Raw genomic sequence first — 14,695 nt, forward strand, 5'->3', positions numbered from 1 at the left:
GGAGATATGCTATGATGTTCGTACAAATAGACTTTCTTAAGTTTGAGGGTAAATGCCCATAAGTTTAGCATAATGTCTCTAAATGCTTCGCGCTTTATATCAAGGACGCGTCATCTGGTAACGAAGGAACTTTCATTTGCCGCATTGCTTACGTAAACTATGACGGTAGGTTGCACCGTCATAGTTTCATCATCAGTACATGATGAAGGGTCATTTTTCCGCCCAGTAATCATAAGTGCGATTCACACGGTACCGCAAGTTTCCGCTAAGCACGGGAAATCAGAGCACAGCGGACTGAAAAAGGAAACATAACTGAAAGAACGTGACTGAAAAAGAGAAACACAACTGAAAGACAATCGAGACTGAGTGGAAAGAAGAAATGAGTAGAAAACATGATTGCGAAACGGGGATACAAATGAAGAAGAAAAAAAAATACTAAGAATAGTCAATAAAAAAATCACAGTTCGAGGTAAAGTACAGAAACATGAATAATATGTTCCAATTAATTCAGCAGTACACAATCTGTTATGCGAGAAGTATAGGTCAGGTCACGAATACTGCAAAATGATCATGTAATGTTCCACGACATTATACAAGTGAAAAGACCAACATATTTGTCACCAGTGACTTCGTACATTCATTTTGAATGGTAAGAAGAATTTTGAATAATCGATGTTTACATCCATTATGTCGAGTTGGTTGCCTTGCTTGTTTCTGGCGCTGTTTTTGTCGTAAAACATCATGTACCGGGTAGCCCAACAGAAATATCTCGAATTGTTTGGTCTAATTATGTACTTTTATTATGTTTTCTTTTTCTTAAGCCGGAATCTTCAAGGCACAACCTATAAATTTCCTTTAGGCTTCCATTAACCTAAAGAGCATTTAACGTGACTTAATTGTTTTAATTTACCACCATTGCTTCTGAATAACCTTTACTAGACTTAAGGTTCCGAGAATCGATGAACAGAGTGTATGAGATGATTAAAATCATCTGCGTCTTAATGTTCCTGCTTCTGTCCGAAAGCATTACAATCATTATTCCAGTTTTCCCATATGAAATCCTCCTATCCATTCAACAAATAGGAGTGCTCTGGGGTGCGAGAGATTGCACAACCTCCTTTCCATCATACTTGTCTCTGTAGTCGGATGACAAAGTGTCTGAAAAGCACTGTAATGGCAGGGCACTCCACGTAATAAACGTTCCATGCACACGCCCACACAGCGCCGCAATTCTGAGTCATGTTTTTTGTTTACTTGCATTTCCGTGGAACTCGTCGACTCTAGCCAGAGCCGGCTTGAGTCATGCCTGTCACTTTCTTGAAGTATTCAGTCTTTGCAGCGTTGCTCACACATTACTTAGCGCCGTGTAGCAGCTGGCTCAAGTTAAGATATTACACTGCTGAGTGAAAGACGACCACACCTGTTTTCACGCCTAAGGAAACTCACTCGGAGTCCGCAAGTGATGGTACTCAATTATAAAACGTGACAAAACACTCGTGATCCCCCCCCCCCCCACCCGTAGCATCGTCTAATCCCGCACAGTTGCATTTCTCTTTCCAGCACGAAAAACGGAATGAACCTTGGCAGGCGAGTCTAAGAAGCGCGAAAGCAAACGAGAAGACTCTGCGTTGAAGGGGAACCGTAATTAGGCAATGCCGGTCAGCGCCAACTATGCGTGGCTCCTAGCAGAAACGCAAAGGATGCGGGCAAGGAAGACACCAACCCTTTAATGCCAAGATTGTGGACAGCGGTCTTACAACTCCTACACTCTTGCCCGTGATCCTTACCCGGTCAGCACGCATTAATCCCTTTATAAGGCGTGCTTTGTCTTTGTTAGACTAAATTCTCGTGGGCATCCCGTCCTCATGGCGCGTTAATTAACTTCTCTTTTCTCGGTGCGTGCACGCCTTCCGCTTTTCCTCGTGCTCTCACACACGCCCACGTTGTTGAGTTTCTTCCCTCACTCCATCGATTGCGCCCGATTATTCTCTATTCTTCCTTCTTTCGCCTGCCACACTTTCTTTCTTTTTCCCCCGAACTGCGAGAGAAATCTTCCTACCACGCCACGTTGCAAGCCAAGAGCAACAGCGTTGCCGCCGCTGCTAAATTTACCGGATACCGGGGAGACGCGCACGCGTGTGAGGCGAAGCCGGCGTCGCCGCCGGCGTCAGCGCCGGGCGGCGTTGCGCGACGGCGTCATGGCGGCACCGGTCCGTCTCCACGGCAACGAGTTCGCGAGGCGCCGCGGAGCCTCACGTGACGGGTCACGTGGCTTCAGCCCCGCCACTGCAGAGCCGAGGCAGCCGCCATTAGCCGTTCGGCTGTCGAGTTGACACCGTCGCTCCCCGCCGGCGACGACTGCGCGCGGCCAACATGGGCGGCGGCGGCGGTTACCTCCTGCTCGTCCTGAACCCGCCCTGGACGCCCGAGCACAAGGAGGCTATCCTGCAGCGCGTCGCCAAAGGTGAGACGCGTGCACACGGGCCGTGTGTTTGTTTTCTCCCTTGCTGCAGCCGGGATGTCGATATTTATCCCCCCCCGCTCTCCGCCGATGCCGGCTCTCCCGTCGGCCGAAGTCGCAGCATCTTCTCTCATTTCCTCTCCGCGCGACGCGCGAGAGCTCCTCCGTACAGTGGTAGCAGACGCCAATCGAATCATGTCGTCTGCTTAGCGATTAACCAAGCGCTAAACTAAATTTGTGCATGCTCCGTTTGCTGCTGAAGTGGCCCTCTTTGCACGAGTGAGATGGTGCATCCGACGTACGGAGTCATTCTTCTTCCCGTTGCCTTAAAACCGAAGGGACCGGAAGGAAAGGTATGCATAAAACCACGTCAGAATTATCTCGCATAAATTCAGCCTCTCACCTATATAACGTTTCAAAGGAAACTGTCCCTTCTTGCTTGATTTTGTGTTTGTGAACTTGTTTCTCCTCGGAGGACTGGCTGAATGAGCGGAATGCCGGCCGACAAACGGGTTCTAGTCAATTTTGTGCGAGTCGAAAACACGCGTTCTTTCTCACGGTGCCGGGAAGTAACAAGCAGGTCGACAAGCCGTCGTAAAAGCCAGTACGTCGACGTGTTTCGAACCTATAGTTACCAAACTGCTGGTCTACGCCTTCATTCATTATTTCTCTTCCTTTTTTCTTCTTTTCTTTTTATACGTCTTTGTTCGTACAAGACTCTTCATCATTGACAGCTGCTATGTAGTGCTTCAAAGCGATCGTTATTCTTCTTTTCACTATTTTACCGCCGATGCAAACAAGGTGCCCTCTGAAGTATTGACCTGAGAGCTCGCGTAATGAACGGCCAATTTCTGGGTCTCCGGAATTTTGTCGATACGGGGCGTTTTTTCGGGTTCCGCCGTGGCGACCTCACGCCGGCGTCCTTACCGCGGCTTCCGTTATTGATGTTAACCAGGCCTAACCGACCTCCGTGTGCGTCATGGTCGTGCATTCTTTTTTCCTTCTTTATTTTTATTTTTATCTGCGCCGCATCAGAGCCGGCGAAAGGATGTGGACTACTGAAACCACCACGGATTCCTGCTTGTAAGATTTTGATTCTACGTCATCGCAACTTACGTGGTTTGCAATGAGACTGGAACCGATTATGCAATGTCCGTTGTCCTTTTCTTTCTTTCTTCTTCTATTTTTTAGCTTAGAGTGTTTCATGCCTAGACCTCTCCTTGCCTTGTTGCGAGAGGCTTACAGACTAGATAGCGTTGGACTTATCGTGATTCGAAATGAGATTTTCTTACGCAACGTTTCGTACATGCATTGACTTTCGGCTCCAATCTGCCCGCGTTTTTCTTTGTGTTGTTGCTCGTTTCGACTAATCCTTGATAGCATAAAAGTCACATTATGTCCCGTTTCTTATGTTATTTTTTAACGTGAACAACCAGACGTCTCCATCTGGAAATACACCGTTATATGATCTAGTCAAAATCGCTGGCGTGTGGTTTTAGCTATGTAATCCGCTTGTAATTCCTCTTATTTTAACCTATATTCAAGAAATCCCGAAAATCAGTCTCTAAATCCGCTCTGATATCGCTGTAGTGGCCAAAAGAGTGGCCACCCGCACTTCTCCATATCTCTGTACCTTTCTCTTGCTATCCACGGGCATCGCTGGTTGTAATTAGAGCTGCTAAGTGCCTATGTCTTGTTCTATTGATGCCGTGGTTTCCTGCTACAATTGTCTGACGAAAATTCTCAGGGCCAACTTGCAGCCAGAATAATCGCGTGCGGACTTCATAACGCACTATAGAGTTACTTTAATCCGTAGGATTCGCAACAGTGACCAGCGCTAAAACGAAGAGCCCAATGATTTCAATACCGTAGCCGCCATAGACAGAAACAAGTCTTATCTTTAAATGGAAGGAAATAAGCGACCGCGTCAAGTAGTCACGTGCATTGACCATTGCTCTTTAACTCGATGAATGTCACCATCTTGAAGACTAAGAACTTTAAATGCGGATGTCCTCATACAACGCTGCGCGATGGAGATAATCTAACACGCTCGTTGTACACTGAGTGCGTCATTCCAGTTGTTTGTTTTCCTATCGGCCTTCACACTTTAACATGCCACCGCCTTAACACGAAGACGGTGGCATCCATGCGCTGAAGCAAACTGTTCACCTTAAAATGAAGAGATCAATTAAGAATTCAATCAAAGACAAGGAACACAAGGCACGTTCGCGTATACGCCTGATTCGTCCCATCGACACGACGGCGAGGAGCTCGGCGCGCACACACCCAAACCGGACCGCTTCGTTCGGCATGCGCACCGTAATCCTGGCCGTGCCGTCGCAGAGCGCCACCGGCGACGCTGGATGCTGGCGCGGCCACTCCCTTCGATTCTTTTACCCTTTGTTTTTATTGTTTCCTTTCCCCCTCCCACATCCCATTCACTCGTCTCCACCGTAGACTCAAAGCTCTCTTCTCTGCAATGCAAGTGCGTTGTGCGGCGGAGCGCTCACTCCGGGATAGCCGTGCGTGACTCGGAACCGCCACTCGTTCGTTCTCTTTCCCGAAACTCTTCCAACGGCGCGACGCCTTCTCTCTCCCTCTTTTTCTTCCTTCTCTTCATTCATCCTCTCCTTCAGCATCTCTTCCTCTCTTTAGTTTTCTCTTACTTCCAGCTTGCTCTCTGCCCGTTCATCGCGTGTCACTTCGCCTTTAGTGTTATTTATTTTTTCCCCCTCTCGGCCTATCCGTTATACGCGGCTTGCTCCCTGATGCGTGCACGCTCTATTGCTTCCTCTACACCTAATGTTCGTGCGTGCGTCCCGTTGTTTCTCTCTTTCTTTTCGCTGCTCGACTGGTCTTTTCCTTTTTTTTTTTTCTTTTCATACCCTTGTGTCGACTGGAGCGTTGAAGCGGCACTGAAACACACGCTACGACGTTCTACGCGCGAATGGCGTGTTGTGGCGCTGTCGGGGTGGGCGACGTACGTCGCTTGTCGCTTGAATGATGCGTCCGCCTCGGCCACGGAAAGGCAGGGGATGGGGGGGAGGGGGAGGAGGGGGGTGTACTGTTATCGTCACTCGCTAAAGAGCACCGTTAAGGTCAACGTGTCGACGGCGAAAGTGTGGCTCGTGCGAGTCTGTTTCCGGTCTCTCGCCGTTATATTAGGCCTGCTCGTGAGGCCGAGTTGGTTCGAAAGTGTAAGAGGCCTTGAACGGGAACAATTAGGGAGAGACAAACAGATCTGCCCGAGCTGTCGTTACTGACGCTGTCTCCTTTGACCCTAATTTGTTCTCATTTCATCGGCTCGCAAAACACCGCATGAGGACGAATTAGAGCCAAATGCGACAGCGCCAATTCATTTTTCTTTTCTTTCTTACGTTAGTGCCACGACCTACCGCTACGTTACGGCTAGGTGCGGTGGGCAGCTGTCACTGTTTCTGTCAGTCAGTCAGTTTGCTTTGTATGTTTGGTGGCGTACACCGATGGTGTATGAACCGTGCGGTTATGCGAAGTTACATCTCCCATAAGAGCTAAATGAAACTCACCTGCAACGTGGCTGTCGTTTTCTGTAACTCTATAAAATATGAAATCTTATGTGCAATATGAACTAACGTTTTAGCACAACAGGGGCCCTATAACGTAAAACTGTTCCAATATGTTTTTATTCCAATCTCCTGACGTCAAATTCGCGTAACCACCGACGCAAGCACCGGGCGGTTACCCGCAGGGTTGTCGAAACAGACCAATGAAATGCTCTCCTCGTTCATAGGAGGTCTCTTTTGTTTGCTTGAAAATCGAATAACATTGCCTATACTGAGCGGCTTGTCGTATCTAATTGGCTGACAAGAGGCGAGAAGAACGCTCAAGTGGAGAGGGATTCGATGGGGCAGAGCCATTGCACTGAAAATCGATAACCGGATGAAGAGGGTGGTGCCGGCGTCTGTGATTGGTCCGCTTTCCCTTACTTAGCTTGCGATGGCTGGTCGAAAATTGCGGCGGCATGCAACGTAAGCTTAAAAATGACACTAAAACGGATCGACAGCAAACAAGACTTGGCAGAACGAGGTCGTGAACGTGCCGAAACTTCTCGAAAACCTTACGCGACCACGCAGAAAGTTTTATTGTACGCGAATAAACCCATGCTCTCCGGCAGGTACGAGCAGCCAGTGCCTGGGCGATCGACGGTAGCCATCTTTTATTCCATTCGGAACGGGGCAGCCTGCGGCTATTCAGAAGCACATTCAGTTTTGTTCGGCATATTAACGCATCTTTATTGCGTACACGTCACTTTGACGCGGCGAGTTTTCGCGGTTTTGTGACGCCGCGTGACAGGCAGGTGAAGTGGGTGTGGCCCGAAAACATTTGACCAATAGGCGAGGGCTAATGGCAAAAAGGCGTCGATTCAGAAATAACTGTTTTTCTTTTTTCGGTCGAACCATGCATAATCAGTGTGTACACATCATATCAGATGGGGACGTATCGCGGTTTTCGTGACGTCGCGTGACAGACATGTGAAGTGGGGGTGGTCCGAAAAAGCTTTTGACCAATGGCGGAGGGCTGATAGCAGAATTGGAATAGAAAAGTTTGGAATAGTTTTACGTTATAGCGCCCCAGAGTTGAAATATTTCGTAGGACAGGTTCTCTTTGTAATATTATTATTATTATTAGTAGTAGTAGTAGTAGTAGTAGTAGTAGTAGTGCTTTTAGGCGACCCTGTCTAATTGGCGCCCGCCGAAATTTAGTTATTCCGTGCTCTGGATATCAAGGTCAGTGAACTCCGCGGCACTTTGTACAAGATTACTATGATTTGCGATAGTAAAATCCAGGGCATTGCACTGAGGCGGCACGGGGTCCTGAATGGGCGCGGAATTCGGTCGTATGCAACAACATGCGCGAGCAATACTCACTGCTATCGATTGGAGTTGTCACATGCGGAGAGTACGGCAGATGCCTTGAAGGCGGCGGACATAAAAGCGCGTCTGCGGCCGGAACATAAAGCGATGGGGCGCGCCGATCATTCACCCCAGTGTGCGCCGCATTCCTTAAATGTATTACTCCCTTTATTTTTTTTCTTTTCCTTTTTTGCTCCTGAAATACGCAGGCCGTTTGCATCTTCAAGAATGGACGCCTTTTAATAATAGCGGTTCCATCCTGTCGCGCGATAGATTAAATTGCCTGCCGTGTTTATTTTATTTATTACTTTTGCTTCAGTAAACAGCTCACTTCATATCGTTTGCGCACGACCCCAACAGTAGGCCGCACGCCTGAGTTTAAGATATTGAAACAAATTACGCCGATCTGCTTTCATCGACGAAGAAAGCGCACGGTTTGAAAACAAATTACGGTCTTCAAATTTTATACAAGTGCTCGTCGCCCGAGGAACAGCAGCGCCGAGGTGTTCGAGACACGCAAGACGTTGTTACTCCAAGCTCAAGATGTAACGCTATCTGCATTGTGCGGCACTTTATGAACCATAGCGATAATGTCGAAAATAAGATCCCAGAACATGCGTGTGCTGTCAAGGCGAACACTAGATGTCTAAGCGTGCGGCGAGGCAATTCGACGGCTCCTAGAATTGAGGCTGCCCGATCTGCTCCGAATCGCAGCATAGATCTAGGGATGTGCCAATTTACGTACCTCAGATAAATCCACTCCGTATCAACGATGTATTAGCGCGCGAAAACTGTCGACAGAAGGCTTTTATGTGACCTGGAATGTTTATTATATATCGCGCAGCTCTGGTACGATATTGCGCTCTAACTGCTTTTACATGTATGCATCGGGACTCCGTATAGTCTGTAGTGCAGTCTGTCCTCGCCTTTGGTTCTATATTATGTCCCGGTGTGTCTGGGACCTACATCTAGACTTTATGTACTCTCTTATCTAACTCCGCTGTGTACTTTCCGAATCGGTGATATTGTCCTCATTTCAAAATATTTGTCTCGCTATTATTAATATTACGTGAAAAGGATTAGCCGTCATCATTACAGGGTGACTAAATCGATCTCTTTTGTTTTTCTTTAAGTAGAAATGAAAAACTGCTGTCAATCCTACGATAAAGCGAGTGATATTTTGAATTAGAGTTCTGTGTGGAGGATTCTTCAAAACGAGCGCTGAAACTTCAAAAAGGGCCGACGCCAGACGGCGCTAAGATTTTTAAAACAGCGCGTTTGTAGAATCGGTTCACCGCACTTGAGAAGTCGTTACTCTCGCGAATTCCTTTTCTGAACGCGTAGAAGGACATCGAGCCCATCTTTTCAAATGCACAGCTGCGGCAAGTCAGCACGAAGCCGCCGCTTCAAAGGCACGATTTGCAAGAACGACCCCCCAAGCTTCCGCGAAAAGTATGTATTTCCTACCGTTCCCATTTTCTGCTCTCGAAGGATTGTTCGTCGATGTCGACGTGTCTCGTTAGCCGTCTGTTGCATTCAGCTTCATTTATCGTTTAGCGTTATAAGTGTAGCAACTCCAAAATGACAAGTGAAACTCGAAGAATCTCATTGCGCTGCTGCGCGCAAGATGGCGGACGCGATTCGCGGCAGCGGGCCACCGTATTCCGATGACAGCGGATGGCAGGAACAGGCGTATGCTTAGATTTATACGCACGGTGAATATCTCCAGAAAGTCAAAACATTTTCGACGCTTCTCACAGCTCAGGGGTTGTTCTGTGTCGTCGAGCCCCCATGTCGCAATCAATCGTGCAAGTATGTGGCTTTATATTAAAAAAAAACACAAGCAACGCGAATGCACTTAGTTGATGAAGGCCTGAGTCAGTCAGAAATAGCAATCAATTACGTTGTCCCTGCTCTGTAACCTCTGAACACTCGAGTTCACTGGCTTACAAGTCTGCTCGCTTTTTTTCTACATCTTGTTCGTGATTTATTTTATTTTTTTCACACTCTCTCGTTCGACATTTCCCGCTAACCGCAATGCGGAAGAACAGTGCTGACGACATCCCAGAGGACACGCCCAAACTATGCTGAACTAGGACCTGGACCCTTACCCTCCTCGCACCCCCTTCTCCCCTCAACTTCTGCCGAAATTCCTCGGTCTGCTGCTACTTGACATAAAAAAAAAACAGAAGCTCGCTCAGGCAAGGGGAGCCCAGACCGCGTGTTGAGTAACGAGGCTCGTGGATGGGTCTTCAGCTTCCGCCGCCAACATTCCGCGGGGCGTGACGTCGCGTCTGCCGTTTCTTTCTTTACGTCTGTCTCTGCAGCTTACGTCTGGCCTCGCTAACCCTCGCCGCCTGTTTCTCCGTCTGCGGCGGAACTTGCGTGTCTTCTCGTCTGGTCTCGGCAACACCGTGGGGCTTAGCGCGCTTGGCCGCGCCCCTTGTAACGTATGGCACCTCGAGCCGCAGCGACGGCTCATTCGCACCGCAATGGCCATGGCCTGTGTACGTCTTCTTAGAACGATGTTAGGGTGTTTGTTCTGAATTGAAAAATAACCGAAGTGTGTACATGTTACAATCCCTGTTTATTGCGGAGTCTGCTTTCCTTGCTCAAGAATCGGTGCTTTTCTAAATGACAGTTTATTTGGAAGAAACGTACTTTGTGAATCGCAGCTCTTCTTATGTTATCACTCTTATCGTTCGTAATAGTGCCAGTGCCGAGAAGGGAAAACGACTTCTTTTCGTTTCCATATAGAAAACACGCAAATGTGCGAAACTCCTAGATCGGTGCTTGCTACAACCTGTTCCAGTGAACGGTGCTCTGGAAGCCTTATTCCAAACAGTGTGTTGTTTGTCCGCGGAACGAGAGCCACAACAACGCGACATTCGCACTCCATTCCGATGGGCAATACGTTCGCAAAACGTTCATTGCCGAATGCTCGCCGTCTGCAAAAAAGTTGCAAGTCTTCTGCAGGCATTGAGTCTTGTCGTGTGCTACGTACATGCGCGGAGTACGTAACCATGCTCACTGACATTAACAACGTTGATGCGCTGTCAAAACATTATGATCGCAAGTCTCAGAACACTTTGTCCATAATTGCGACGCGTAAATGACTGCGCCCACCACTCTCGCTAACTAAACCAAACTACTACCGCGCATTTCGGGCGAGTACTTCTGGCAACTCGCCCGCTTCCTTCCTGACCATAACGGCCCGGTGCGTGGCAGCGGTTAGTGACCCAGGCTTGGTTTCACTTATTCCTTTCTTTTTCTCTCTCTCTCGTCTTTCGCTGTCTCCTTATTTTTTACTTCGTTCATCCTCTCCGTCCACGCCCGTCTGTGTTTTCCATATCCGCTGTTTCTTTTCACCAGTCCTTGTTCTTTTTTCTATCCTTTTTTGGCAGAGCGTTCTTAGCGTGGCACTATGCTCGGGCCGTCATTCTGTCCGGCGCCACCGCGCCTGTCTGGGTCTCCCGGCGTCCGGCGGGTCGCCGTAGTAGTGGCAGTCTCTCCCGTAGCTGTGGCCCTGCCCCGGCGCAGCGGGCAATCGATACGTCTGCCATCTGCCAAAAGCTTCGTCCTCGTACAGCGCTACGCATAAAAATACGCACGCGCACACCCGCGCCCACGCACGCACACAAACACACGGTCACCGGCGAAGACTCACGTCGGTCGACCTGACGCTGTACCCTAGTCGGTCGCCCCCCCTCCCCCTCTCCCTCTTTATCACTGATTCGGCGTTGAGACAGGCGAGGATGTGAAGGGAAATGGGGGTTTGGCGGTGGTTCGCGTATTATACTACTAGTAATTAATGTCAGTTATGCCGCCCAGTTCACTATACGCCAGACCGGCGCCGATTAGGAGTGATGACGGGGCGGAGCGGGGTCGGTGTCGTCGGATTTTGAACTGCTTATCCCGTTTATCGTTCCTTACCCCGTTTCTCTTCATTCGTTTCGCTTTCTGGACGTTCTGCTTGCTCTGGGCGGTTCGGTGCGTATGCGTTGCTGCCGGAACTCTCACGAGTATCGATGACAGCCTGTGACAAAGCACGGGTATTATAGCTTCGGAGCAGCCTGTGCGTGGGCGCGTTTTGACTCTATTGTCCCGAGGCAATGCTCTGTTCCGCGCGTGGTTTCTTTCCAGACCGGCATGGCAGAAAGGTGAAGGAAGAAAAGAGACGGTCCCTTTTTCGTCGAGTTTCGTCGCCGATATCGGAAGCCTTCCGGCACCATTGTACGCCGAGTTCTAGTGACTTTCTCCGACGTATATATTACGGCCCGACGGCTGCTTCGGGGTCCCATCCTTTTATTGCGGTGTCGCGCTTTGTCTGACGCACGGACCACTGTGCCACTATAGCGTGAGACGGTAGATGTCGCGGCAAATACGCGTGTAAGGAGCGGCCATTTTTCTCGACATCGCCAACCGCCTATTTTACTGACTTTGTTGTAACGCCGGCGTTGTATTGTCGCGCATCGTGAGCGGAAGTATTCGGACGTGTTCGCCGCTACAAAGAATTAGATCGTTTAGACGAGAAATGTGTAGTATTTGTAGCTGTTGGAGACGATGATCGCCAAGCGGCAGGACGGGAGGGGGAGAGCGGGGGGGGGGGGGGGGTATATCAGAAAGACAACTGCTGCACGGTTCTATGATCGCAGGGTAACGGAAAGGATGGAAAGGAGAGCTTCGAGATTTAGATTTTCTAGTGTTCATTTGTAACGCTGTTGTGTGTGCGCTCACTGCAACAAGCTTGTTCTTCTACACAAAGTAGTACGTGTGAGAGTGCACCGCATTAGAGCTGCTTGTAAACCCTATTTTCGTCAAACAAGCAGTAGCAGCGCCGTATTTCAAGCCCCGCCTTTCTACATTACGATAATAAGAAAGGATAGAACTGTTGTGCACATCCCCTTGATGCGACAGAACAAAGTGTTCGAAGCAGCTGAATGCCAAATTGCAGGAGTTATTAACGAAAAACAAAGGGAAACACTAACCTATACATACGGTAGCGGCAAGTGTACGTTGTTTGATGCATATTAAGGTTGATCAAAAATAATTTCAGTGCTGCGGTTTCCAAAATAATCTCGGTCTTTTCTTTGACGGACAGTCCTGCAAGATTCTATTTATAACTTCAAACGAGAAAGATTAGCGCTGTGATCTTGCAAGTTCGTGAATAATTCTAGTGCTTCGTTCTTACCGAAGTAACTTAAGAACCCTTGTATAACTAGGCACTCATTGCGCAAGATAAAGTGCTCTACCTACAACCTGCCTTGCTACTTCACTTATTATACAACCGTCACCACTAAGAGCAGCACCTGCATGTTTATTTTTGTCATTGTTCCTTCACGACTCGACGCGAGTTCCGTACGCCTTCAGTTTTCCAGCCGGCTAAATTATTCACTTCTTCTTATTATTCCGTTGCTTTCGGTCGACGGTAAGGGCTCTCAGAAGGGGGTTCTAAGAGCACAAAGCCTGCGACGCACGTCGCCGGCCACTCAGCGATAGCGCTCTTGCGCAACCTCCATTTTAAAGGCGTGCGCACACTTTCTTCTGCTTCGTCGCCGTCGTCGTCAGGACCCGCTGACACGTTAATCCTGCGCAGACGCGCAGCTTCTCCACGGCAGGTGAGCGTGTGTTCCTATACCCCTGGAGCGAACAATAAAAGGGCCCTCCGCATAACGCGCGCACAGGTATTGCGGTAGCCTGGCTAGCTACGTGGGTTCCTTTCATCGCCGGTATAGCTTGCCGTTACAGCCGCGGAGCGTATAGAACAGAGAAAGAAAGAAAAAATGGATGGTGTAGGCGCCCCAACGGAATACGGGTCACTCTACTTGGACGACGAGTCGTGCCATGCCCTGGCATCGCAACAACGGCAGAGACGGCGCCGGCTCAATGGAGCGCGAGCAGCGGTGCGTCGCGTCAGCTCGTTCCCCTCTTGAGAAGCTGCACCGTATAGTGGGCCCTCTCCACCGCGTGGAGCGCCGTTATTGCGCGGGTTAACGGCTGCACTGCTGGCTCAGCGCAGCAGGGTACGCGGGATGGCTGCCCGTGTGTGTGCGAGCGCGTATTTAACGCGAGTGCGTGTGGAAATGTGGATCTGTGCGTGTACTCAGCCGCCGGCATGCCGCCGACAACCTTGCGGGCAAGCGTCGGCATGCAGTGAGCTAGATAGGTTAGGCTCGACATCGTCGATGCTCGTTCGCGCTTGCCACTGCTTATCATTCGGCTTTGAATGCGGCGCTCTCTTCTTTCCACTGTTACGGTCATTGCTCTCTTTTTTCCCCCCGCATTCCTTTCCTTCTTTAATTTCGGTTGGTTATTTTTTTCTTTTTCTGGATGCAGATAATGATCGCGTTTTTGTCCCCGCGGCTGTATTTGTCTTTTTCTTCACTGCTGTGTCGTGCTGCTCTTTAACGCAGGAGCAACACTTGTGGGGCAGCTAGGGAGACGCAGCGACTTCTGTTTGCTGTCTCTTGTCAGTTGCTGCTTAAAAGGCGCGACAAAGTCGTCTCAATTGGCAGTCGATTCTACTGAAAGCTCATCAATGATGATATATCTAGAAAACGAACTACATTGCATGCTTTTCTTGTTTCTCATCAGCCGCGAACTTCTTGTCTTATGGTGACCGTGACGACGACGACAGTGGTAATGATGATGATAATGACGACTATGGCAGGACACCATTAATGTAGTGTGTAACTTCCTGTAGCTGTAGAACGGTGGAAGAATAACAACAGCTCGTGATGGGCCCTCTAGCACTAATGTCAGATTACTTTTCCATTCCTGAGGTATACCTGGAGCGGGACAGGTGCGGAACATCTGCGAGGTTGTGGCGTTCCAGCTGGGTGCAGCCGGGGCCGGCCCATATGTATTCTCATCTGTACTGCCGTACATGTACAGTTACATGTATACTGTCGAGATGGGGAAATCTGCAGGTGGGGTTGACGCGTAATAGTTCTAGCAGGATGTCCAAAACAAGGGCCTTCGCTCTGCGAGTAGTTTTGGTTACGTTGACGGGGATGCCGCTGGAGGCGCACGGCCGAGCTGCCACGGATAAGAACATTTGCTTAACGTGGCTGGCTGGGCAGAACTAAACCATGAGGCTGGAGCGTAACAGTCTGACAGAAACTTGAAGTGGCACACACTGGGCCTCTTTAGCTAGACGCGGTAACTATACAAAACGCACTGAGCCTCTGGACTTGGTTTACGACGGATGCGTACTGGCATGACAGCTTGTACCGTGTTGCAGAAATTCTTTCCAATGCACGTTGAAAGCTGCTCGAAACTTCATTGATAGACAAACCGAGTGGCGAGCCCTTTCTTTTCTATACTCTTCTGGCTGCCGTGT

At 49.1% G+C, this 14,695-nt stretch overlaps 1 protein-coding gene across 1 annotated transcript in view; it reads left to right on the forward strand.

The window, feature by feature from the left end:
- Positions 1 to 2,317: 2,317 nt before the first annotated feature.
- The window catches only part of LOC142575879 (uncharacterized), a 209,490-nt gene continuing 197,112 nt past the window's right edge, over positions 2,318 to 14,695 (forward strand). Inside the window, exon 1 of the mRNA XM_075685631.1 lies at positions 2,318 to 2,464. Within this exon, the coding sequence (XP_075541746.1) occupies positions 2,374 to 2,464 (91 nt within the window). The 5' untranslated portion in view covers positions 2,318 to 2,373. The remainder of the gene's footprint in view (positions 2,465 to 14,695) is intronic.

This window comes from Dermacentor variabilis, chromosome 3 (assembly GCF_050947875.1).
Source record: "Dermacentor variabilis isolate Ectoservices chromosome 3, ASM5094787v1, whole genome shotgun sequence".
NCBI lineage: Eukaryota > Metazoa > Arthropoda > Arachnida > Ixodida > Ixodidae > Dermacentor > Dermacentor variabilis.